Source organism: Phoenix dactylifera, unplaced genomic scaffold (genome assembly GCF_009389715.1).
Source record: "Phoenix dactylifera cultivar Barhee BC4 unplaced genomic scaffold, palm_55x_up_171113_PBpolish2nd_filt_p 001562F, whole genome shotgun sequence".
Taxonomy (NCBI): domain Eukaryota; kingdom Viridiplantae; phylum Streptophyta; class Magnoliopsida; order Arecales; family Arecaceae; genus Phoenix; species Phoenix dactylifera.
The window spans coordinates 55,503-82,705 of record NW_024068869.1 but is presented as its reverse complement, the minus strand read 5'-3'; the positions used below and the strand labels follow the sequence as shown (position 1 = coordinate 82,705).

The window sequence follows — 27,203 nt, the reverse complement described above, 5'->3', positions numbered from 1 at the left end:
TGTTGACATGAGCTTTCTCTTTTTTTCTTTTTTTTTTTTTCCTTGCTGAGTGACACATTGGCGAGTTGGACTTGAACTCAACTACGGACTCCACTATTTATTTTTGTTATGCTCGTTACAAACGAGAAACCTAATAATTCACTGTTTGAAAACTTAATAACCCACCAAATTTTAATTTTTTTCAAAAAATAAACATTTTGATTCTTAATCTTAACATCCCATGGATCTTGCACCTTCCATTGGTCCAAGGATTAGTTTCAAGGAGCTCCATCTGCTACCTACCAGCTTTTATCCATCCTCTCAACATTACTTGACACTCCATCCATAATTGCATTGGCAAATCCACATGCTGGACGCTAGTTCTCTCTTAAAATAAGAAAAAAAAATCTAACTCACAATTTTATATTTTTGAAAATTATTATAAGAAAATCAGAAACACACACGAGCAGCTACCAACCGAATTTTTTTGAGATCCACCATATGCTTCCAAGAATAAAATTTATTTCTTCGAAAGAGATTCAACCATGGTGATCAGGTGGATATGGAACGAGGATCGGCAGAGGGATGGACACCTCGCTATTCAGTGATATTCACAGGCATGTAAGAAATTATGGTATCTTTCAGACCGTTTATGTATACCTGCTCAATACTTAAAAAAGGTCCTTTAGACATGTCACTTAGCTACCCCTCCACATCTACAGTACGGTATCTCTTTCTTCTTAACTCTGTTGGCTGCGCTAAAGCTATGTGAGCGGCGTTGTAGTTTGTACCAAAAAAATAATAAAATAAATTTATATAAAAACAATTTTTTTATATATTAATATAATATTAAAAAAATAAAGCTTTTGAAACCACCAAAAAGGTAGAAAGGGATAAAGCTCCGTTTTAAAATTTAATTTTTTCGAAATTGAAATTTCCATCGCACCAAGGTAGAAGCACGCCGGATTGCGCATAAAGAACCCCGGCCCACGGCCGCAGCACATGCGGACGGTTGCCGCCGCATTGAGCCCACGTGGCAGCAAGAAGGCATTCTCTATTATGGAAGGCAGCATGCGGGATTATAATTACTCAACGCCACGCGACACGCTTTTAAAAAAAGTTTGGACCACCGCTTACCAATTAGCTCACACAATGATGCCTCCTTGACTTATATCAGAGCACCGACCATCCAAGCTAGATTTTTTTTTTTTTTTTTTTTCTAAAGCGACTTGCGAAACAACCCATGGTCTATGGATACTAAGATCCCGTTTGGGCTAGCTTTTAGATGGCCAAAATATACCTTCTGATCTTTCAAAAATACTTTTAGATAAAAAATGGTATTCGTTAAAAATTTTGAAAAACTGTTTCAGTTTTTTTTAAAAAACTGAAAATAGCTTTTGGAAAGAAGCTTCAATTTAAAAATTATGCAAACCACACTTTCAAAAACATTAAAAAAATACTTAGACAATGAAAAGAATAAATAGACATGTCAAAACTTCATTACTATTGGTCTATGCCATTTCTTAAAATATAATCATGTTTCTTAAAAGTGTATTGATGATATATTTTTGGAATCAGAAGCATGCACATGATATATAGCAGTTTGTGTCGGAGATCAATTCAATGAAGTTTTTTTTTTGGTGGAAAATTCAATGAAGCTTTTGTTGAAGGTTCTTTAACACATCCACCTACTTCGTTTTAGGCCTCTGTATCGATTTATAATTTATTCAATTTAATTATTATTTACTAAATTAAAAAGAAGAGATAAAATAAGATTCAATCAAGTGAATCTTTACTCTCCGAACAAATATAAATGGCATGATTGAGATCTTACATTGATGATTCGAGTAATTATTAGATATAATCTACTACTTTTAAAATACTTATATACCAAAAATTATGTAATTTGGAGGCTTCCTAATATATGCATCAAGTGATTTTCATTTTTTTTTTTTTCTGTGTAAGCTATTTAAATATAGGAGATCATATCCAACAACCCAAATTATTGATACAAAATATCTATCATCTAATCTAAATTTGACCGAGTCTTATTGAAGATCCACTTGACCAGATCGAGTCTATCTCAAATATCTAGACATTTTATATGCAACTATTTATAGAAACTCTTAAGGGGGCGTTTGGTATGGGGTAATCGTCCAGGATCAAGGGTGATTGTGGATGGAGGTGATGAGATCACCGCGTTTGGTTGCACCACGGTGATCTTAAATCACCTCCACTCCTCAAATCAATCCCCAAACCTTGGTGATGGGATACCCGTCCTTGAAGTCAGGAATCCAAGATCACCCCCAGGGCAGTGATCTTGGTTGAAAATTAAAAACAAAAATATTCTTCAAGTTAGCAGCAAAATTGATATATCAGTATACCATCAATATATTATGTCAATTATATATATATATATATTATGTTGATATTATATTATATTAATGATATAAATTATATTATAATATATTACTAATCATATTATATGCTATTATTATTGAAGAAAAAATTATAGTAGAAATATATTATTATATTTTATATTTATATAATAAAATATTTAATATATTACTATATTACTCCTATTACCTAGTTTTTCTAATCAAATAATTATTAGTATTAAGAAAATCTATTATAAGTATAAATAAAATATTAATTCTATAATGAAAAATAACATATTTCTATAAGATTAATAATTTATAGGAGTAATAAGTATATTTTTATAGAATATATTAATAATTAATATATTGATAAATATATTAATATTTTATTATAACATATTTTATATGATTAATAAATATATGATAAGAGCTACTAAAAGTAGAATATATGACAAAATTATGAAGCTATTATAAAAATTAGCATATTGCCTTACATTTTTAATTCATGAGAATTAAAAACACATAAAAAATCCATCTAAGATATATCAGGGATATTTGCGGTATTATATTGTCAGTGATTTTGGATCCTCGTACCATACCAAACAAGTTACTTATGGATATCCAGAAATTTTTAATCACCGGACCATGGCCTACCAAACTTATTGATCTTACATATTAGAGATCAAATCATCCCAGCATTCAGATTACCGGAGATATTAGATCACCGTGGTGATCCTGCTGGGGTTACCAAACGCCCCCTAAAGGTTAGATCTATGATTCTTGACCTCAATGAATTTGATGTCAAAAAAAAAAACACTTATGCAGACTCTTTAAATATCTCTCTTTCTTTTCTTTATGTGTATCCATTTTTTTGATATTTATTTTCTCCCCCCATGTCCCTGGAAAATAATTTTAAAAAAAGATAAAAAAATAAATAAGCTTTAAAAATATAAGTTTTTTAAAGTTCACTCATTGCTCCGAACAATTTTCTTCGGCGGGATCACAACCATCCATCAAAACCTACTTTCAACATGACCTCAACTCCCCAGTGCTAGTTATTAAATTCTAAATATTTTTCATTGAGAACTTGACTACCTTCTTGCCATCACTAATTCAACAAACTTCTTAGTTTCTTCTTTCTTCTCCGTCCTTCCCCTCTGCTTTATACTCTCTCCTCCATCCTCCCATCCCTCAGGCACGTGGCATCAACCTTCGTGTCTATAGTGCCACATCATCCATCACTGCCCCATCATTTATTTTCTAAATTTTATTTTTTTAAAAAAATACAATAAGGCTTCGTTTTTCTTTTTTCTTTTTTTCTTTTTTTGCTTCGAAGGACTTATCATACAATACGTATACAAATACACCCAATAAAATCAGAAGGCAAAAGATCATTAAATGCTCAAGGCAACTACCTCTCATTGGCCCACAAGGTGCTCCCAAAATAACTAGCTACATAAGCAGCTACTCAATTCGCAGCACCGTTAGTCTCTCTAAAAATATACTTGGCCTGTAGGACCTCACCATTCCTCGCCATCATCTAAATGTTTGGAAGCAGAGGGTGGTCCAAGCCCACCCCCCTAAGACCCTCTGGATCCAACTGATCACCATGACCGAGTCACCCTCCAGGATAACCGAGCTGACTTGTAGTACTCGCCCCGCATGTCAAAAAACCCACACAGCCAGTCCTCAACTCTGCTTTGGAAACCGACATTGTCGAATAATTGGCAGCCGCCTACTACCACAACTCTAGAGTTCGGGTCTCGGATGATAAAATTTGCACTTTCCCTTGTGCCTCCGTCCAAAATTGACCTTGAGTAAGCTCGAGGGTGGGAAATCCTAGGTGAAGAACACTAAATGAGAGGCTGTTTGAGTAAAGTAGAAACTCCAAATATTTTGAACAGTCAAAAGTCCATAAAAAAAGATAGGATGACTGATTTTATCTGCGCTTGAGCATACTTCGTTACAAATCTCAGTAACATTCTGTACTAATAAAAATACGAGTAATTTTTGCTCGCCAAATGGAGTAGAACTACGCCGTTGAGGTGGTAGCTCAGTGGAACTGGGCCTTACTTCTAACCAAATAGTTCCAAGTTCGAAACGCACGAGCATCGATTAAATTGTGGAGGACCGGATGCTCTCTGCTTGGATACGGAGTCTGGAAGAGCTTATTGATCCCCTGGTAGCCTCGGTGGTGTACTTACACGGAGGGTTCGTGTTGGAACACTTAGGGGTAATCGAGTCGAGCCCACGGATGGGAAGGGTATGAGTAAAACCAGCCGGGGTGCCCAACATACAGTTATTTCTGCTCGTGAAGGTTGCTACATGGGAGCGGGCTTGTCCGTTCATCTTTCTTTTTTTTTTTTTTTTTTCCTTAATCAAAAAAAGAAAAAGAGAAAGAGAAAAAAAAGAAGAAGAACGCAGCGTCTCCAAGAAGATAATATACCGTGCCGTGCGGTGGAGAGGATCACATTTCCACGTAAAACTCCCACCCACCCTTGCCACTCGGACGGGTTGGTATCTCTCGTTCGCATTAATCCACCGTTGGATCACCCCACCAGTCGCTTTGAGAACTGTGCAGGCGAAAATGACGGCATTCTGCGTCCTTTGCGAGCTGTGCGGTGGGCGACGATTCCAACGGCGGGATTCGCGCCAGGGAAGTCCCTCCCTCGTCCCTTCCCACAATCCCACTTCCCTCCCTCGTCCCCGCGGCGTCCTCTGCGCTCCGCTCCATTAAATATCAGCCACATCGCCCACCATAAAAAAAATATCAACAAAATCTATCTTAAGAGCACAAACTATTAAAAAAAAAAAAATCGTACAAAACCCTGACCGCCATAAGGCTCTCTTCCTCCCTCCCGACGTCCCTTGCTCCGGTAGGAGCCGTACCAAACCCTATCCGAAACCACCAGAGTCTGGAGAAGACGGAGAGAGCGAAAAGAAGACAAGAATAAGGCCTCTTCTTCTTCTTCCGTTCTTTAAGAAAAGGATGGTCGAATGGCCCAATTCCGGCTACCGGGCGCCGACCGAACCTACCCCGACCCCCACGGCGGCGGCGGCGGCGCCGCCGGTCGCTCCCGCCGCATCCGCCGCTCCGGCAAGGCACCCCTTCGCGTAATGGCCGGCGCCATCGCCGTGATCCTCGCCCTTGTCCTCCTCGTCGCCTTCTCCAGCCACCTCCTCCTCTCCCGCCACGGAGGTCTGCTTCTCCTCTCCCTTATTGAATCCGGTCTCGTTTTCTAGGGTTGGTCTTGGTTTGGATCTGATCTTGTGACAGTTTGGTTACATTGGGCAGAGATTCGAAGCAGATTGCACGATGAGAACGTCGGGAGGAAGCAGGGGTCGAGTGTCGGACTCAAGGGAGCGATTCCTAGGGTTCTGAGATTCGGCAAGGGTTCCGGCAAGGTTGGCTGGGATTCGAGGCAGTGGGACAAGGATGACAGGAGGCGGGACCGCGATTACGCCGAGGAGGACCAGAAGTTTCCCGGCGATGGCGGCCGGAAATCGGAGAATGAGACGGTCGGGAGCCGGCCGAGCCATTCGGCGGATCATGGATTGTACAATGAGGGCGGGCGGGCCGAGCTGGATTCTTACCGGGACGAATATGAGGACTCTTTGAAGAAAGGAGGGAAACTTTGGGAGGATGATGTAGTTGGGAAGGGTAATGCGCATGATGATTATGGCTATGGCTATGGTTTTGGTGGTGAGGGTAAGAGTGGTGGAGATGCAGTAACTGATGAATTGAAGAAGGATTCTTCTGTGATTTCTGGAAAAGGTGGTGGTGGTGGTGGAGATAGCAAGACGGAGAAGAAGCTGGCGTCGAGAAGAAAACCAAGGCATCACAAGTTTTCAGGTGAGTTTGCAATCTCTTTATTTGTATTGGGTGTATGATATTCATCATTCTGTAACTTTGATTTATGCCAATTTGATTACACTGTAATCTTATCTATGCGAAAAAGAATTGCAGTCATGATGTTAGCATAATGACCATCAATAATGACGAGGATACATTTATAAAATAATATCCAGAATATTTCTTATCAGATAAAATGGAAGTTTCATGATGCGTGTTACATAAACTTAGGAGGACTATATATTTATAGCTTTTGTAAATGCTTCTAATTAGACACCTGAATTACCAACTATAGAGGCCTCTGTAACAAATTGTTGTAGACTTCTCTGGCACTTGCTTGTGCTTATCAGGTGACTGATGCTGGTTATGTTGTTGCCTCTGCACCAGACAACAAATTGAAGTGATACAATCTGGAACAATTACAATTAGAGAGCTCGTAGTCGTTAAATATAACTCCAGTGAAATTAAATTTAAATTCTAATTGGGAAAACCATGTTGAATAGACAGTTGGAGGTGCTAGTTCTGCGGATGGCGGATATCTGCCACAGATGAGTGATTGCGACAGTACATAGTAGCTTAGAGAATGGTAATATATTTAATATGAGAGCGTAAGAGTGTGTGCACACGTATGTGTGGGTGGGTGAGAGAGAGGGTGCATGGTAGCTTGGAATATATTTAATTAATATTTTTAAGATTAAGTTTAAGTCCTCTACAAATAGAGTAAAATCTCTTATTATGAAGAAGGATCAGCTAATATACTGATCTTTTAATCTTTCTTTATGTTGCTGAAGAATCCTTTTGGTTATATATTTACCTATTTATGCAATTTTGTCTGTCTGTGCCTAGAAAGCCACAACATTATTCATAAACACATTTGCATGGCGGAATTGCTAATCATATTCATGGTTTGCATCATATGGTCATGTATTTTGTGTTCGATATGCTGATGAGACTCCTCCTTTATGTATAATTTGAGAAATATTTTGTTTCACTCTTTCTCTGGTGTTGCTTGCTTCAATTATATTCAAACTTTTGTCAGGTTCATCTTGCAAGATAAAATTCTTCAACTCTACAGCTCAACTTGTAGAACCTTTAGAGAGTAAGAAATTTTCAAGATTTTCCTTGCAGTATAAAGAAGTAGAAGACAGGCCTAATGATTTAGAAAATTGGGAGCCGAGATTTGCGGGGCATCAGAGTCCCCAAGAAAGGGAGGAGTCATATTATGCACGTGACCAAAAAATTAACTGCGGCTTTGTAAGAGGTCCTAAAGGATCACCAAGTACTGGATTTGATATGGCAGAAGATGATGTCAGATACATGAGCAGATGCCACATAGCTGTGTCGTCTTGCATCTTTGGAAAGTCAGATAGTTTGAGAACCCCCTATAACAAAGTGGTAAGAGGCTATTTTCTATTGTTTTGTTTTCTATGAACTAAAAAGATGTCGATGAATCAGTTGTGAATGATATTTACTGAAGTTCTCTCAATATTTTGTCTATTTGAGGTACTTTCTAATTCTATTGCTCTTTCTTTTTTCCCTCCATGTTTATATCTTCATAGACTTTTCTTGCTGAACAGGGAAGTCCGGGAGACTGTTATGCTTTTTTCTGGTTTTGAATGCTCTACTGGGGAGTGCTGTTAACAAATATTTAATTTTGTGGTATAATTTAGTATTTGTTTTGCTGTTTTATCAGTTGTGTGAGCACATTACCTTCACATGTTTGACTATTCATACTTCCATTTTACGTATATTCTGACTAGTTCATTAGTTTTTAGAACAATGACAACATAAAACAAAAATATCCGGGCATGCATTATGATTTTTAAGAGACACTAGGGCTTCAATTTGCAATTGAGATAGCAGTGATTGTTTTAACAGTTTTATTTAAACATTCTGAATCTCTTCTTTCTCTCTCTCTTTCTCCCCCCTCCCCCTCTGTTCTTATCACACATGAGCTTGCTCACTATTTTTACTGCTTTCCGTCTGGGGACACACAAACAAGCACACAACACACACACACACACAGCAGTTCTTATGCATGAAATGAAATCAACCATGCTGCTTCTGTGACCAGACTATTAGAGTTAAGGCCTCTCAGACCTCGATGCCTTTCAATATGGTGGTATTTCGTTTCCATGAATTGACCCAAATAACTATCTGAATATCAAGTATGTGAATTGTTTTAAGGGGATAACAGTTAAAAATAATCAATAACAATGTCTTGACACACTGTCTGAATAGATTTTCAGGCAGGCAAGAATGTTTTGAATATCTTTAGTGCCATATACAGAATGGAAGAAATTGCCTCCTCAAATTTTGGACAAATGTTTGTTCATGGTATTCTTGTATTATGTATGGGAGTACAGCATACAGCTGATGCAGAAACCCTTGTCTATGTTAGCTTGTTGACAAGTTACAAGGCTTAAGGGTTTAAAGAAAGTATTTTCTTACAACAACACTGAGTTTGAAGTACTAGGAACTCATTTTATATAACCAAGCAGTCATTAAGATCAAGTAATAACCAACAATTTTCTTATGAAATAAATGACATGCAACATGAGAAACAGATCCTTGTCTTTGTTTTGGTGTCATTTTCGATGGATAAGATAATTGACATAAGGGTCATAAGTTTATCGAGCAGGCCTTGAGTAACAGAGATGACAGAGGAACTTGAGAGGAAAGTGAGATATGATTTTTAGCAGTCATGGACTCTTGGTAAGGATGATGGACTTTTCAACCACATTAATTTACCGTGGGAAGTAATGGCAATTGTAAAGGCTGTGGACACCTGGTAGTTGAGTTCACAAGCATAATTGGTGTCCAATTCATTGGTGACTGTGAGGTGCCAATGAAGGAAACAATGCCAAAATTAAGGTGGATGTGAAAATGTGGTTGTTGTCAGATGATTTTTCAGAATTTTGGCAACTTTTGGTGGGTGAATTCAATAGCCTTTCTACATCAAGTCCATGGATTTTGGTGGGAGCTTGATGAAATGTAAATTATAATTTCATGAGAAGCAGCAATGTGGACTCAAAAGTGGGCAGTGCCATTGGCAATACCTTGTGTTAGAAAGGCAAAGGTACATTTGGGGTGAGACTAACAGTTTCTGTACAATCACAACAGCCTTAACGAGTATGGGAAAATGTAAGGCAAAATGCAAGTACAGTAGAGTTATATGAGAGGCTGAATGTCCTTAACACACACAATTTGAAAAATAACCCATGTTTTTCCTCATCAATTTCTTTCATCTACGATATAAATTTTTGATCCTATATTCTGCTACATTGCTTCTTGGAAGTTGTTCTGAAGACAATAGTTATACACACTATGTAAGAAACTTTAAATGTTATTAGATAAGGTGATGATCTATTGTTTCTGTTTCTAATTATAAATACCTGCTATTACTTATTCATGGTTGTTGAAGTAACAATCACTATCTTCTGTTATGGGGCTCCTTATTTCTAGTCTTATGAGCACAAGCATAAATTATGCAGAAATAATTTTTGATAATTAAATGCATGGCTTTTCATCATAGAGGAATATGATTACTCTGTATTATGCAGGTTACACGTTTGTCAAGGAAAAATGTCTGCTTTATTATGTTTATGGATGAAATCACATTGCAGACATTACTGTCAGAAGGTCAAAAAATGGACGGTTCGGGGTTTATTGGCTTATGGAAGATTGTAGTGGTTAAAAATCTACCTTCCACTGACATGCGGAGAGTTGGAAAGATACCTAAGTTTTTGACACATCGGCTTTTTCCTTCTGCCAGGTAAGAATCAAGATGTTTAGGTGAGCAGATTAAATTTGGCTGTTCAAAATTATTTTCCTGGCTTGGGTATCAATTCCATTGCTTTTTCTTAAAATTACAAGGTCTGAAACCTCTTCATAACGTGATGAGTTGATTTTACTTGATGAATACGAATGGTGCTTTCCCATGTAAAATGTGTCATATTGTTAGCAGTGAGAAAAACAAAGTTGAAACCCATTCCCCTACCTCCCCACCCCCTTCACCCCCTTCTCTCATCGTGCCTCCTTTTCTTCCCGACCCCAGAAGGCAGTTGTACTCAGTTTTATCGTGCATTCTTTGGTCACTTTATTTTGTTGTTAATATTTGCAATATAATATTTAATTGCTGTTCAGGTACTCAATCTGGCTGGATAGTAAGTTGCGACTCCAGAGTGATCCTCTCCTCATTTTAGAATATTTCCTTTGGCGTAAAGGATATGAGTATGCTATTTCTAATCACTATGATCGTCACTGTGTTTGGGAGGAGGTGATGCAAAATAAGAAGCTGAACAAGTTCAACCATACACTAATCGATCAACAGTTTGAGTTCTACCAGGCTGATGGGCTGAAGAGATTTGATCCCTCGGATCCTAATAAACTACTTCCTAGTTGTATGAAACCTATTAAAATATTGTTTATTTGATATGGCTGTGTGTGGCTTCATTTGATCATCATCTCTGCTGTTATTATGGACAGATGTCCCTGAAGGATCTTTCATTGTGAGAGCGCATACGCCCATGTCAAACCTATTTTCCTGTCTGTGGTTTAACGAGGTCGACCATTTCACTTCTCGAGACCAGCTGAGCTTTGCATACACCTATTTGAAGCTGAGAAGGATGAATCCCACAAAACCTTTTTATCTCAATATGTTCAAGGTGATAGCAAACACCTGCAAACCAGATATACAACTGAAGTTCACCTCCTTTGGCTTTTCGCTTATCACCATCTTCTTTCTTTGCTTTATAAAACCTGTTTTCAGGACTGTGCAAGGCGGTCTGTTGTAAAACTTTTCCGGCACAGAGCAGAAGATAAGGGCAATATTCCAAAACAATTGATGAGATGACATTTTTGAGCCTGTGGGAAGAAAAGATTGAAGGAGTCGCTTGTATGATAGGCTTAGTCACAGTCATTGATGCTGATCAGGTTCCAAAGTCCGTTCCATGCCTAGGGCTGCAAGTTCGAATGGCACCACATTTTTTGTGTCTTACATTGTTTCAATTTTATTTCTTTTGTTCCCACCTCATTGCATGTTATTGGAAAGTTACTTTTCATTCGTTTCAGGGTCTCTCTCTCTCTCTCTCTCTCTCTCTCTCTGGTATTTCTTGGGGCACTTTTGAGCTCCTTACTTTTGCTTTCTAAGGTTGTTTTCGGTATCTTGTAGGTCTAGTAACACTGTAATTTTTTTTTCTTGGTTCCATTCTTTCATATTGCCTTGTCCTTTCTCTCATCATGTGCAAGGGTGGGGGATGGTGTCAGTATCAAAATGAAAGTGCCTGTTATCGGGCTTAAGTTACATCATTTGTAGTAATATACTTTTTGGAGCCTCATTCACCCTGTTCAGCTTGGTATAAAGGTCTCTCAGCTACTTTTCTAGGGCTTTACAGAAACAAGATTCCTAGATGTCCTCAGATAACACCGTCAGAAACTGTAAATTTTCGTCGTAGCAGCTATTGTTAGATGTTATATTAAACAGTAATGAACGGTGATGGTACTTTTTTGCTTAGGATTTTAGTTATTTTGCCGACTTTTTGATTAAGGAACGTTTGTTTTATTTTAGATTTTTCAATTATTTTTAAATAGTTCTAATCCAATTGGAAAAGAAAAGAGGGCACATGTGATAAAAGCGTAGAAATATAAAGGAACATATCTAACTTGTTAATCATATTCTTTTCATAAATATTCATGAATACTCTCGTTACAAAAATTGACAGGCAAATTCTAAAAAGAATTATATCTATCTTTAAATAATAGTAGATTGATTGCCAATTCGGATGAGCCAACCTTTTGATCCAAGAGGGCTTTTTGGGGTTGGGCCCTTTCCTGGGCTCAGGCTGGGCTGGGCCGGGCTGGGACTGGAATGAAATTTCAGATTTAACCCCGGTCCAAAGCTAGCTCTCTCTCTCTATCTATTGAGGCTGAGATAGGGTCTTGCTGAGAACAGTTTCGATATAGAGAGCGGACGGATACAAAGACGGCCACCCGTTGATACGGGACACCTGTAGCGCATGTATAACGGAAGACGAACAGTGCAATAGACTGGATCATCTCTTATGTTCAGTATTTCAGAAAGGTCATTTGAACAAGCTTAGCTTGCATCCCATGCTTACTGTACTGTTTACTTTCATTTGATCCAGTTGCACTCATGTTCGGAGTTATTTGAAATGAAATGTAGTTTGACAAAAAAAAATAAAAAATAATAATAATAATAATTTGTGAGAACAGTGTCCTTGTAATCATGCGCCATGACAAACATCCGACAAGCCACGACCGTGGTAGGTGTGAGGGCATGGTCAAAACTGCTCAATTCGCCGCTCTCCATATGCCCCAGAGAATAGTTGCCACCAGCGCCATTCCGCGTCGTGGGCCCAGACACCGATGCCAAAACCCTGCAGCCATGAAATGCCTGTTGCCAGCCCAGGGCTCCCCACCTGCTGCTGAAAGTCTGAAGTACCTCCGCCGCATTGAAATAAAAAATAAATGCTCAGTGGATTCAGGAGCCAAACCTGGAGGTTCAGAGTCAGAATTTAATTGCAAGCCATCAACCATAGTTGGGTAGGCAAGCTATTCCATAACAATTTCCATACGCTCCACCCGTGGTGCCACTCTCAACCTCCATAGCTGCTCGCAGGCAAAGCCTTGGGTCAAATATATATATATATATATATATATATATATATATATATATATATATATATATATATATATATATATATATATATATATATATATATATAAACAGCCTTAGAGAGCTTGGAAACGGCAGACTGACCACCTTACCGCTGTCATTTGTCTTGTGGAGTATAAGCTTGGGTATTTGCTGTGCCACAGGAAGAGTGTTGGACCCAAAAGGTTCCTGCATCGAATCAGTCTTCCAAGTGTGATTATGTATCAAGGAAGAAGCAAAAGTAGTATATACATTTTTTTTCTACAATATTAACAAACACAGGTTTCAGAGAAATAGGTCAGTCAAACAGCCAAGGATCCTGAAAGAAATGTGAAGATTCACCTGTGGGCCATCAGGAATTTGTCAGCAGGCATGCAAAACAGCACACCATGCCCAAGAAGCTTTGTAAGGTGAAAGGTTTCCTCAGGGATCAAGAGTTCCATACCTTCCATGCACAAACTTGACTCGTAGGGAATCCTTCCCCTGCAAAACATCTACAACATACGACAAGCATCATTGCATGCCTGATCACCATCCTTCTTAGGCATGAGCACCATCCGGACCAACATAGTGCCGACCAGGGGTTTGGGAACCGGTTGCCCAAATAAAATTTCTACCGATCTTTGAAATTTGATCAAGTACGCCGTTCTATATACACCCCCCTATTGCTCAGGACACCCCCCAAAAATTAAAAAAAAATTAAATACTCTCTACACCCCCCCATTTGCTAAGGACACCCCTAAAAAATTAAAAATTCCTAAATTACCCCCCACCCTTCCCACCCCCTAACCTAAATTGCTCTCTACACCCCCCAAACCCCCCCCCACCCCGCTCTTCCCCTCCAAAACACCCGCCGGCGGAGGAGGAGGGGGGAGGCGGAGGAGGAGGACGGGGAGGCGGGGGGAGGCGGAGGGGAGGTGGGGGATGGGGAGGAGGAGGAAGGAGGACGGGGAGGTGGGGGAAGAGGAGTGAGAGGAGGTGGCGGAGGAGGAGGGGGGAGGCGGAGGAGGAGGACGGGGAGGTGGAGGGGAGGTGGAGGAGGAGGACGGGGAGGAGGGGGAGGTGGAGGGGAGGACGGGGAGGTGGAGGGGAGGAGGGGGGGAGGTGGGGGATGGGGAGGAGGAGGAAGGAGGACGGGGAGGTGGGGGATGGGGAGGAGGAGGAAGCGGGCGCAGGGGGGAGGGGGGAGGAAGAGGAGGAGGAGGGGTGATGGGGGAGGCGGAGGAGGAGGAGGCGGCGGCGGCAGTGAGGAGGAGGGGGAGGGGAGGAGGCGGCAGTGAGGCGGAGGAGGAGGAGGAGGAGGCGGCAGTGAGGAGGAAGGGAGGGGGGTGTACTGAGAAAATTTCAAGGGCAATATGGTAATTACACTAAAGGTTAGTTTGGGTATTTTCTTTTGGTTTTTGGGGGGTGTCCTTAGCAATAGGGGGGGTGTATATAGAACCACCCCATCCCGAACCCTGGTGGAAGCAAGCCAAAAATTTGGAATCGAGTTATATAAAATTGACATAACAAATGAAAGGCGCAACGCAATAGCCCAAATCATTTACATTCACTGAGGCCACATGAACTGTTACTGAAGGCATCTTAGACAAGCAGAAATGACATCGGTGAGTAATCTACAGACAAACACCATGCATGCCTCTTCTTCCGAGGATCAACGCCTCCTAACTAAAGCAGGCTAGCCAGAAAACCCCTCAACTCAGAAAAGAATGATGTGAGATTAAAAAGAAGCTGCCTGAGTGCTGAACAAAATTTCCATCCAATTGGATGCGAAATGATTGATTTTAATAGCTAAATTACAGCATCCTACATTTTCAATACATTTAAGTGCAGCCACCTTATGCTAGTCAGCTGAACAGTTCAATCTAAAGCCTGCTAATATCCTCCGAAAGAAAAACTGTCGTTGCTTATTGATAAATTAGCCAGTTAACAAAGCATGGTGTCTTCATGTTTGTCTTCATGTCCGCAAGCCATGCAACCAGGAGAAGTGTGCTCTCAAAAGACAAGCAAACAATTAACAATTGCTCTACTTATCATTCTAACTCGCAACACAATGCTTCCCACATAGGTGGCTATCTGATTCAGGATTCAAGAACCTGACGGATATTTACAAATCCCAGCATTTAGATAAGAGTCTTCTGGTTTCTACAGTGCCCTCCAGTTGTTTCCTCAATTATAAATGAAGTCAGCAGTTATTGGGGTCTTTCTGAACTTACTTTTCACTCTGCTTACCGGCAATAACTGTTGAGCATCATTTTTTATCACGGTAAAATCCAATTTCTAGCCTCCAAACCAAAAGGAAACACCCGAGAGAACCCCGAAAAATTCGGCAAAACTGGTGGCACGGGGCTTATGTACCTGCACTGCCATTTGGTATTCTGACTTGCTCATAACCTTTCAGAGTCTCCGAAGTAAAATTCCCTAATGCTTCAAATATTGGAATTAAACCCATCCTCAAATTGCTGGCAGCCACCTCTTGGACCTCTTTTATTGTTTCTTCATGCCTGGCTCTCTCTTCATCTACTCTTTTTTTCATTTCATCTAAAGCCATCATATGGTCATCATGGGAAGCTCCAACATTGTTGGAGACAGAGATAGCTGTCTTATCTGATACATCGAGATACCCATGCATCCCACTTTCCTTCTGCAGTGACCTGAGCCGTCTGGCGAAATCTTTGGACAGATACTCAGCCTTCAGTTTCTGGCGCTGCTCCTCGTCTTGTCTCTCCCATAACCCATGAACACTCACAGCAAAGCTTCGAATTGCTTTTATAACTTCAGCTTCTGATATTCGTTCAATCATATGATACCAATCATTTGAAATGATGAAGGCAGCAGGAGCACCAATTCTGCTTGGGGAGAATGGTATAACACCATCAGGTGTTTCTTCCTTTTCCTGAAGAAGCCATTTCATTAACCATCCATTCAAGGCTTCAATATAAGATTTTTGGGTGCGGATCCAGTTGCCAAAACAGGAGCACCAGTTCAAGAGCTCCAGCTCCAATTCTATGGTCACCTTTGCAGCAGAATTTCTTTGGATCCCAGTTTTCACTATCAGACTCTGGCTTTTGCTTTCAATTATTGCCTGGAACTGCCTGCGATGACAATCAAGAATGGAGTTCCACATTCTTATCAATCTGCACATGAAACAAAGTTCCATTAGCATGTGGCAAGACATTCATATGCTTAATCCATATTCTTTGTACAACTAAGAGAAGTAACTGTATGACTAGGTACAACCATAGCCCACATGTCCACTTAATATCCAAGCACATTGTGAATTACATGTGCATGTTTTTCTCTATTTATGAGAATCACTGGACATCCAAAAATACAGATTCTCAGAGTCCAAAAATTTTGGAACATAATTCAAACTATTGACGAGTCTTACATCTGAAGCATGCAAAACTTGAAAACCGTTGCTTTCCAATATGGGTCACAGAAGTTTGAGTCACATGGCACTCCAAATTTTAGAATATATTTCAACTTACGCTCATATTTCCTAGCTAATAGTTTATCTTCCATATTTTATTTCTACCATATGACTAACAAGCCCCTGCTCTTCCCATCTAGGATCATCAACTAATTGAATCTTATCCATAATCTATTCCTCTCAAAAGGTGCACCCTCTGTCAACAATAGATGTTTTAAATTTTTCCCGACAATTTGTTTTTTCCTAGGTATATCCCTCCTCTTTCATACCATCTTATGAAGTCCAAGCCCATTAAATGGGCCCCCTCTGGAATTAGTTTCACAAGTTCACACCATCTAAGTAGGTTCCATCTCCTTTATCAGTGCAACTCGTAAGCTTCAAATATTATTATGCTGTCTTGATTGTTAGACTGTAATAATCCTCCAGATCCCTAGCTAACATCATCTCAAGCATCTTGTTCCAAAAAAAAAAAGAAGCCTAAACCCCACTAGCATGCAGAGATTACTCATAGCATGTCTGCAATTTATCCACCCATATTGTTCTGTATTCAAGGTGTCTGCATTTTTCAGTTCTTCCAATACAACAAATAGGTTTCATGCTAGCCCGTGCCAGCCAGCAGGTTTTGCACAGCTGGCACTTCCATAGTCCTGACAAAAAGAGAAGTCCATTGAAAGACTGAAAGACCAAATTCTACAATTTTCAAAGGTCTAAACAAAAGTAATGCTTGTCATATAATACAATACACTTAATGTGCAATAAAAGGATAAATTATTTAGCATCCTATGCCTCTGGTTTATGTATCCTACTTATAAGATTTGTCAAATCAACATGTTCGTATCTTGTCATATTCATATCCCAGAACTAGATCCATGTATTATAATTGCTTGATAATTTTCTCTTGGGGTAGTGTTAGCTTTGAAATATCCTTCTGCTCCCGTAGGCATTCCATGAGACTTTCAATGCTCACATATTGCTACCATTAAATCACAAGGGCCTCGGATTCCGTTACTATGATGTTTGTTGTTTTTCCTTGCCATTAACCAGATCCATGTTTTCTTCTTTAAGATGCAAGCAACAAATTTACATATAAGACAAAAACTCAGCAACTAAATATGTCAATCAAATGCATAAATTTTAGCCTTTCAATATTGTAATTACCGATGCTTCCTAGGCACTTTTTTATCTTTTTTTTTCCTTTTTGAGAACACAACTTCAAACTATTGATTTAGCTTTTTTCAGACAGATATTGTTCCAATAACATTAATCCTTCAAAAGAAAAGTTCTCCAAAACATCTTTCTCAATTTCCTTAACCCAATACTTGTTCTGGTATTATTTCACATTTCTCCAAGTCAATAAAATCAATCCATTAAATCTTTTCCTTTTAGGTTTTTTCTGTCAAATGACTATGCAAGGAATCAGCTTATCTATGACATATTGAAAGCCATATAGAGGTCAAGCTTAATGAAGATTTTCTAAAGCTTTGCATGACCAAAAATCTATGCTTCAGCTTAAGGGGGATAGTTAGTAGGTTTGCTGGACCTTTTTGAATTGTACATGAGTATCCATGTTAGTTGAGAGACTTCATTCTTTTAACTTGTTCTACCAAGTACTATTAGTTAGATGTGATTAACCTATCAAACTAAAAACCACAGTTAACCGTCTAAGTGTTTCTAGAATTTCCATCTTAGAGGAGGCCAAATCCAATGGCGATATACATGGGCTTGGCTCTGTTCCATGATTTTAGTATTCAATACTCCCATGTATCATGTGGGTTTGCTTCAACTGAGACTGATGACTCAGAAGCCCGCACTTAGGTCCACCTTCCAGACAATTTGAGAATCACATGCACTCCTAGTTGGAGTGAAGAAGCGGGCATCTGCTAAATTTTTGCAATTCCCTTATTATTTCTTCACGGCGGATATAAGCAGACACCCTAAAATCGGCATTCTGCAACCCCCCCCCCCCAAAAAAAAAAAGTTAAAGATTTGCTATCCCATCTCTCTACAACAAGAAAACTGACCCCTCCTATCCACTCTCTCTCTCTCTCCTTTATGCTGTAGTTATTATCTAGAATCAGGAAAAAGCATAGAACTCTCCACCTAAAGAGGCCTTCCTAAAATATCTACTCTAGTCTCTCAAATATCAATACCTACCTATACTCTCTCTCTCTCTCACGCACACACCAAATAAATAAAGTAGGACTCGCTAATTCTCTCTATAACACTGTAGCCAAAATATTGTTCCCTTTAATCTCTCTCCCAACTAAAAAACTAAAGAAAAAAAATCATAGGTCACATAATTTGTTTAAATCTTTCCTATGAAAAGATGGAAAGTGTCTTTTTCTCCAAACAAAAAAGAATTAGGCAAGATGATAAATCTTATTACTTTCTTCTTATTTTACTACCTGATGTACTGGTATTAAGAATATTCTAATTTTCTGTTTTTGAAAGAAGGAAATGCAACGCAAGCCGAATCCATCTTGGCACGGTAGAATCAAAACCTACATGGTAGAATATTTTTTTTACTATCATTCAAAAAATGAGTAATTGCCAAAAAAAATAGTATCAATATGGAGTTATTTATGATACCTTTTAATCAAAGTGTAAAAGGGTTAATTGCCATTCAAATAACAATAATCCATTAAGTAACAACTGCGCCCTCCCACATGAAAATCCTAGCTCCACCCCTAAGGCATGATACTTAATCATAAAGTCTCACATCCAAGACTTTCTCATGAGGGACTCTTCCCAATGCCGGCCTCTCCTTTGCCTATGAATTGAGGGTTCTGCAGCCCTCGAGAAATACACAGAAGATTTGTGAAACAAATTGAGTGTGAAGGCAAAGCTCTCTTAAAGGCCTTATTAACAATGTTGATAAGAAGCTAACAATGTTGATAAGAGGTTGTTGGTGCATTCTTCAGGAACAAGAAGGGAGAGGTCAACGGAGGTACCTTTGTCTCTCTCACTCTCTCTCAACATATCCTTGCAATAATTGCTTCTTTCCATTATCTTTACTGTCGTGATATTAACAACAATTCATGAAATCCTTCCAATACTGGTATTATATTGCACATATTGTGCATGGAGGACAGCATCCCGCGCTTTTGTTAAGTTTCATCCATAAGACTATAAGCCATTTATACGATGATCGCGTGGTTCGCCCCATCAAGCTATATCAATGACCTGTGACTATGATTGTCATGGCCTTGCCGGACTGCACCTTATAAATCTATGAGAACCAACGCTAGCTGCCCTCCGCTGTCCCATGCAAGCCAACCCAACATACATAAAGAACACGGCTTGTCAATGGGCAAAGCCTGAGTTGCATGGTTAAACTATTATGCTTCAAGTTTCATTGCTCATGGACGATAGTGGATTTCAAATTGCTGTTGCATTTGATCAAGCTGCAGTGACCATTTTGCTTACACTAGATTTTGACATGTTCAACGCCCATGAAACAATGATCAACAGTTCAGATAGGAGTCCCTCAGTTCATGAGAGAGTTGGTTTATGGGATAATAGATACATTGGGCAAAGAGATAAGAACAAAAGCAAAGAAGCAAATTATTGGAGAGCAGAAGTATCCGGCCACCTTCCTTCACTTTATTTTCTCCACGCCTCTCATCATTTGGTTGTGAAAATTCAATCTTATACACCTTTCTTCTCATGAAGCCAACATGATGATTGCTCACAATCAAGAATGAGTAGTATAACTAGTTTCTGGGAGTGGTGTTTAATCAATGCCAATGCTTCACAATGCAATTGCAGTGTAAATCTTCAGTTCTTCTATGTTGGACCTATTCTATAGGGACTTAACCATATCTCCTTTGGTCCATATTTCAAAAGGCCCACCCCAGCTCGAAATTCATACAAAAAAGGGATAGAGCATATGGTATAAACATGCTCTGCTACAGAGGACGGATGAGAGATTTATTTCTCTACGTGTAGGTTCAAGTCCCCCTCCATCGTCCTAGTAGGCCAGACTGGACATGATTTGATGTTCGCTTTCCAGTGGGGTGGACTGCCTTCGGATTGGACAGATGAGCGGGTGAATGCTAAGAATTCATCGGGGAGGTGACATTTTCTCCAAAGGAGGTTATGTGAGTTGGCCGAGGCGACATGCTCCAGAAGAGTTGGGAGTGCCCTTGCTTGTTGGTACCTGCAGCTTGGGTGATCGAAATAGTTGTCTTCATGAGTGTTTTCCATCAAGCAATGGTCTATCTGTGCCTCTCTTATGTGCTTATTCCTTCGATGAAACCAATTCTTTGGTGGCCTTCCAACAATTCCATTCTTCCTCCCATTATTAAGTGAGAAGACAACCCCTCTGAGGGTGGGTTCTCTACTTGTTCTAGCTAGTCCACCAGCTTTTTTGACTTCTTCATTTGAGGGGCCTTTCCTTGTTTCATTGAGCGAAGGGAAGCCAATCTCTAATGATCCAATGTTACTAACTCACGCAGTGGCTATGGTCTAGAACGAGAGGATATCTTTTTTATTTGGGAACACCACACATTGGCGATGGTCTAGAACGAGAGGATATCTTTTTTATTTGGGAACATCATTGAATGACCGATATCGACAGTCAATTTGAGTCCTTATTATATATAGTTGGAAATTGATTGCAACCTAAGCCAACATATTCCTGACATGTTGCCTTGTTTGTTCGAGAAGCATAATTAATCAACGTTCAAGCATGAACCCTGAGAAAACGGTTCCACAATTACCTGATCCTCTTATAAAAAATCCTCTAATCCTTGTTTCTTACAAGTAGGGTTAATCACCTGATGATGTTCTATCATTTTTTGGTGAGCCACAAAACCATCCTTGTTAATATGGAATGATTTCGCTAAAAGGGAGTTAGAAACCAATAGGTCCATAAATCATCCTAGTTTTAACTAGCATCAACTCTATTTTGCCAAAACTCATTTCTAAATTTCTTTTCAGATGTTAAGCTAGTCCCTTAAATCCCAGCTCTTTTAATTTTCACCTCCACTTCTTTCATCCTGCAAATAATTTGAAAAGAAAAAAGCTTCCTCAACTCTAGTCCTTTGTCAGTAGAACTTATTGCAGTCACATTCTACACCTTTCCATCACACATTCTATACCATTCTGTTTAATGGGAAATAAAATATACCTATCACTTTTCTCCAATTGAATTGGCTCCTTCAATTAACCAGTTGCTATTTAAGTCTACTTTCAAAATTGAGCATAACATTATTGGCTCACAATATGCAGAAACCAGCCATTATGTTGATTGAACAAAACAATGACTAATATGATATTGATGAGAAAATGATCAGTTACCTTCTTTTTAAAGTCATGCCATCAAGGTATGCAGAACCGACCGAACCGACCGAACCGACATACCGGTTCAGTATCGGTTTGGTACCCGTTGAAACGGTACCGAACCGGTTTTGAAAAAAAAAAAATGCGCGGACGCGTGCGCGGATGCGTTATGCTGCAGAGTCACATTTAATGCCACTCTGCCGCATTAAAAGTACCCACGCGGGGCAGCGCGTGGGCTTGCTGCCCTGCGCGGCGAACCCACGCTAGGAACCGCGCACGTGCGGTTTCCCGCACGTGGACCGGGATTCCCACCGCCTGGAACACACGCGAGCGTAAGTTAGGGGACTCGTTTCCCGCGCGTGGGCGCGCTCCCCATGGCCTCTCTTTTTTTCTTTTCTTTTTTTTTTGTTCTCCTCTTCTTCCCGAGCTCCTCCTCTCTTCTTCCCTCTCTCCTCCTCTTTTCTCCTGTGAGCAAAGGAGGTCTTCTTCCCTGCGAGGTACTCGAGATGAAGAAAGAGGCCCCATAACGCGAGAGGTCTTCCTCCCCTCTCTCCTCTCCTCTCTTCCCCCCTTCTTTCCCACGAGTACCGGTGCGATTCGCATCGGTACCGGGCTTGTACCGGTGCGAACCGCACCGGTACGGGCAAGGAACCGCTCGGTTCCGACCTCTTTCCACCGTTGTACCGTACCGATGGAGGCCGGTACCGGCATGGTACAGGCTGAACCGGTCGGTTCCGACCGACTCAGCAGACCATGCATGCCATGTTAATATTTGATTTTAGAATAGAAGCAGAAGTTCGAAGAGTATTTCATGAGAAAGTTAATTTTAAGACACCGTAGTCTTTAGTATGTGGTTCAGCAAACCATCTAGCAATCCAAACATGCGAAAGATAATACATTTTAGGAAATTCATAATTTGTTGAGAAAAAGGACTTTCATAATTTAGATGATTTAAAAGAACATCTGCATCATTAAGACTGGAGATCTGGTCTTGGTTTGCCCATTAAAAAAAATACACATATGTATAATATTGTACAAGATGATTAAATATCCAACAACCTAGATAACATAAAGTAACACTATGATATCAGAATTTCAAAACATACAAGCCCCATGAACTACGTACATTTTAGTGCATCCAACGACTAAACGAAGTTCAGATAAAACTATTATTGATAAAGAATGGCCATGCATATGGATGAATATACATCATGGAAGAGTATCTTAGCTTTCTTACCCTTGGATTAATTCAATAAGTTGGGGCCGCAGTTCTTCATCTCTTAATTTGTGTATCCTGCTTGAGATGGTGTCCACAGATCTGATGGCAATGTTTATTCTTGTGAGCAATTTTCTTATTGAAGCTCGAGTAGAATCTATCTCATAGGATTCTGCTCCACTATCATCCAAAGCTTTCAGTCGCCTCCACTCCCTGTCATATATGATCCGCAATTTTTCTTCTTCCTAGAACAACCAACAAAGAAGTTCTAATGAAAAATATGTGGCCATATAATTTTTTCTAAATTTGCATTATCTTTCTTTTATTATATTTCTGTAAGTCCTTGCTTCCAGCATACACAGCTATTCAGGGTCTAGATATCCAAAAATGTTTGCATATACACAACAACACTTAAGCAGTAATAATGCATTTCATTGTCATTAGAATTTTTGTAGTTCACAGACGTCACCGGGTGTGAGCCCAAAGGCCTGAACAGAAAATGACGTTGACAAAGGCACAAATCAAAGGTTAATCTCTTACCCAAACATGGCAATAAATCTTGGGTAAGATGCACAGCTTGGAGAAAGGAGAGGTGAATAATATATTTTGACCATAAAAGAGCAGTAGTTGTAAGGAATTTCAAGCCACTTGAACAAACTGAATCAAAAATGTCAGCATATCTTACTCTCATACACAAACAAGGGCAGTGGAAATTTGCCAACCTGTTTGGTTATCAACCAACATGAGTAAATTGCACAACAGTAAAAAAAATTACCAGAATATCATCAGTACATGGAAGAAAAGTTTCATGCTTTCTTCTTGTTGCTCATCCAAAAGCTAGCACACATAATCCTGCTTCAATGTTGAAATATCTATGGGAGCTCTCTCATGCTAATTTAATACCTTAAAGGGGAAAGTCTTGAATGACTCACGATAGTAGTAGCTCCTTATCTTTCAGAAAGAAGATCAGACAAATTCTAATCACTTTCATTAAGAGCATTAAAGGAAATACAATAGACCAAAAGGAAGAAAAGAAGAAGGGAGGAAAAAGAAGAGAAGATGGAAGAGAAGAGTGTATAGGGTCCAACCCTCCATAAACAAAGTAAGAAACTGCTGGCAATACAGAACTTACAACGTCAATGCCGATTTAAACAATGAAAAGAATTCTATCAATAGAAGGGTACCGATACCAAGTATATAGTTCTCACAGAATTAGATGATCAATGCAAACAGTTTCATGCCCTTTTAGGCTGCATCTCCTAAATGTAAGGTAAGCATTAAAGAAATCATAAATACCTCATGCAAAATGGCATATAAACATTACTATCGATTACCATACTACGAGATATACCTGGACTTCCTTCTGAAGTTTCTTCTCCCATATATACAGTTTGTCCAGTGTTGCTGAAAGCTTGTCGGGCTCAACATCAATATACTTTTCAACAACTGCACGGCTAGATGTTGACCCCGGTGCAGTCATGGAATCCAATATCCAAGAAAAGATCACTGCAACAAGGATAATAAGATAAACTTCTTCTGTGGTTGTACACAATATTTAACATGGAGGCATTTCTTTCCGATAGAGCACAGAGGGGAAAACACATCATTTCTGAATTTTTAATGGCATGAGAAATTCAGAATTTTATTTGTGAAAAGCATTTCAGGAAGTTGTTGTCTTTTGTGTGTCTTTTGACGGAAGGGAAACAAATGTGACAGATTGAAAAAATAGTACAAATGTCCGGTCATACATGTAATGAGGAGAAATAAATTACAATTTCAGGATGGTAATGTCACAATACGGCACATACTACAAAAGAATAGTCATGTTATCATAAGATAATTGATTTTTCATGTCTCTTCACCCCTCGGAATATTTCTCAAAATCACGGAAAGAAAATTATGTGACCGATTATAATTATGCCTACTCACCCCTCAGAATATTTTTCATTGATGCCTCCGTGTTCTCATGTCCGGCAGCACTAGTAGTATCAAAGAAGACTAACAAGTAGAATATAAATCTTTTTAAATAAATTCTGGCATGGTTGAAGGTGACTTGGCAATAAACATTTTATGGCAGCCAAGGTAACTCGAGCTGCAATTTAGTGTTGTACCCAAGTTCACACATTTGATGTCTAGTCTTAAGATTTGTCATAGCTAGTAAATAGACAGCTGTAAACCGAGCCAGAAACAGAAGAATATGAAATAATTTAATACCCTACCTCTTAGAATTCTTCTCCTTGATCTGTAGCGTAATTTGCCCACCTCAAGCATTCTTGAGACTTCTTCACCACTAGTGGCTGCAGATTTAAATTGTTCCTTGATCTCCTTCACAGCTTCTGCAACATCCCTGGTACCATGAGCATACACTGCACTCTCTTTGCTCGGTCCACTGTCCTCGGTGACCAGTGATGTTTCCTCTTCAAAGCTTGCACCTTTCTTCCTCCTATGTGCTTCCTTCTCCCCACTGCCTTTCACTTCACTGACTTCAGAATTGCTCTGACTCTCTTTCACCTCGGAGACAACTGTAGCTTCCTTCTCACCCACTTCTCGTTCCACTTCTGCTGCCTTGGAACTCTCTGCAACAGAATCTTTGTCTCCTGAACTTCCATCCACCTCCTTCCTCGTTTCCACATCTTCCTTCACAATCTCTTGCTCAGTCTCCTCCTCCAAATCAGGAATGCCTTCCCGCTCCCTCACCTCGCTTGAATTAGGACTGCTTGTCACCGAACCCATCCCATACTTCTCCTTCAAGAATTCAGAGTAGAACTGCTCATAAGAATCAAAAGGATTAAAAAAATCCCAGGAGGATCCCCCTTGCTGCGGTGGCGGCGGAGTAGCGGTTCTCACTTCTCGATTCCGGTGAAAGGATTCATCTTCAACGGGAGCCGCCGCCGGCGGCCCCATCGGATTATCATACAAGGGGTTGGTATACCCGTACCCATATCCCATATAGCCCGAATCCGACCATCCGGTATAAGGTTCCTGGTAGATTGTGGTCGGAATCGTGGCAGATGACTTCATATAGTAGTAATTAGGGATTGGATAGTTAGAGTAAGGAGGAGGAACAGCCGAGAAAGGAGATAATGGATAACTCGAGGAAGGAGGAACAGGATAGTTTGAGACAGGAGGATAGACGGCGTAGAAAGGAGGAGGAACAGCAGATAATGGAGGAAAAGGAGCGAATGGTGGAGAAGGATTCGGAGGAGGAGGAGATGACGATTTTTCTTCCCCTCCTCCTCGTCCTCCTCCTCTTTGTAATCCTTCATTCTTTCTACTCCTTTCCTGCGGAACTTCTGGAACTTCTTCATCCTCTTCTTCTGAAATCTCTTCGGAATCAGAATCAGAAGGAAAATGCAAGTGGCGATCGGAGGAATGCGCGTGAGAGTTCGACCTCAAAGAAGACGACGACGAAGCACCGACATCACCGGCATTACCGTCACCACCGGATCTACGGGCCTTAGCCTTGTCTTTCCCTTTCCCATCAGAAGGGGGCAGAGTGATGACCGGGGAAGCCAGGGCCGGCGGCTGCGCCGCCGCCGCCGCCGCCAGCTCCTCCTGGACGAAGCGGTTGAGGGCCTCGCCGACGCGGTCGAGGGCGCGGAAGTAGGCGGTGTGGGCGCCGGCGAGGGCGTAGCGGTAGTCGGCGGCCGCCCGGATCAGCTCCTTCCGCTCCCTGCACAGCCCCACCACGGCCGGCTCCTCCGCCTTCGAGCTCCGGCACCCCATCTTCCCCTCACTAACAAAATCTCCATCCACAACCCATCGAACCCATTAATCTAAATCCAAGAGAACACACCACACAATAACCTTAAGCCTTCAGGGCCAAGGCTAAGCTTATATCCTCTCGTCTCGTTTCTCGTTGCCGCCCGAATCGGCTCCAAAAAAAGCACGGAAGCAGAGAATTACAGAAAGATGGAGGTAACCAAGAAGGATTGAGAGAGAGATGATGAGGCGGCGAAGGAAGGAATGAGTGGAGAGCAGAGATCAGAGGAGAGGTTGTGCTGGTGGCGGTGGGGAGATGAGAACAGAGGGGGGTTGTGCTGTGATTGGTTTAGTTTTCGGGGAGGAGCGGAGGGGGAGGCGGAGACTGGGAACCTTCACGCACAGAACGGCGCACGTGGCCGTCGCCTTGAAACAGAGAAGGGAAAAAGAGACGGGAAACGTGGAACAGGAGCCCCTGTACGACAAACTATGCTACGGGGCCCAATAAACGTACCAAGGGTCCCCACCAGGGGACTAGTACGCGGTAAAAAAGTTGGAGTAAGGAAAGTTTTGGTACGAGAACTGGGAACCGTAGCATTGGTTTGTGGGTAAATACGACGAGGAACTGCGGGTGCTGATGGGATAGCGATGGGTGAGTTGTGTGAAGCGAGAGATAGAGAGAG

The 27,203-nt window shown here is 40.5% G+C and overlaps 2 protein-coding genes and 1 long non-coding RNA gene across 3 annotated transcripts; 1 reads left to right on the top strand and 2 right to left on the bottom strand.

The window, feature by feature from the left end:
• Nucleotides 1-5,115: 5,115 nt before the first annotated feature.
• LOC120108802 lies at nt 5,116-11,515 on the top strand. The gene is made up of 7 exons (XM_039122518.1): nt 5,116-5,556; nt 5,653-6,210; nt 7,250-7,605; nt 9,774-9,985; nt 10,357-10,613; nt 10,699-10,877; nt 10,982-11,515. The coding sequence occupies exons 1-7, from the start codon at nt 5,355-5,357 to the stop codon at nt 11,063-11,065; spliced, it is 1,848 nt and encodes a 615-aa protein (XP_038978446.1). The 5' UTR covers nt 5,116-5,354; the 3' UTR covers nt 11,066-11,515.
• A 755-nt stretch (nt 11,516-12,270) lies between these two features.
• LOC120108800 lies at nt 12,271-13,590 on the bottom strand. The gene is made up of 3 exons (XR_005509998.1): nt 13,229-13,590; nt 13,000-13,075; nt 12,271-12,840 (listed from the first exon to the last, which is right to left on the bottom strand). It is a non-coding gene; the product is annotated as an uncharacterized LOC120108800 (long non-coding RNA).
• Nucleotides 13,591-14,585: 995 nt separating this feature from the next.
• On the bottom strand, nt 14,586-26,913 carry LOC103722232 (protein ALTERED PHOSPHATE STARVATION RESPONSE 1-like). The gene is made up of 4 exons (XM_008812707.4): nt 25,038-26,913; nt 24,170-24,324; nt 22,840-23,063; nt 14,586-16,023 (listed from the first exon to the last, which is right to left on the bottom strand). Exons 1-4 carry the CDS (start codon nt 26,542-26,544, stop codon nt 15,237-15,239), a joined length of 2,673 nt encoding a protein of 890 aa, XP_008810929.1. The 5' UTR covers nt 26,545-26,913; the 3' UTR covers nt 14,586-15,236.
• Between the last annotated feature and the right edge of the window lie 290 nt (nt 26,914-27,203).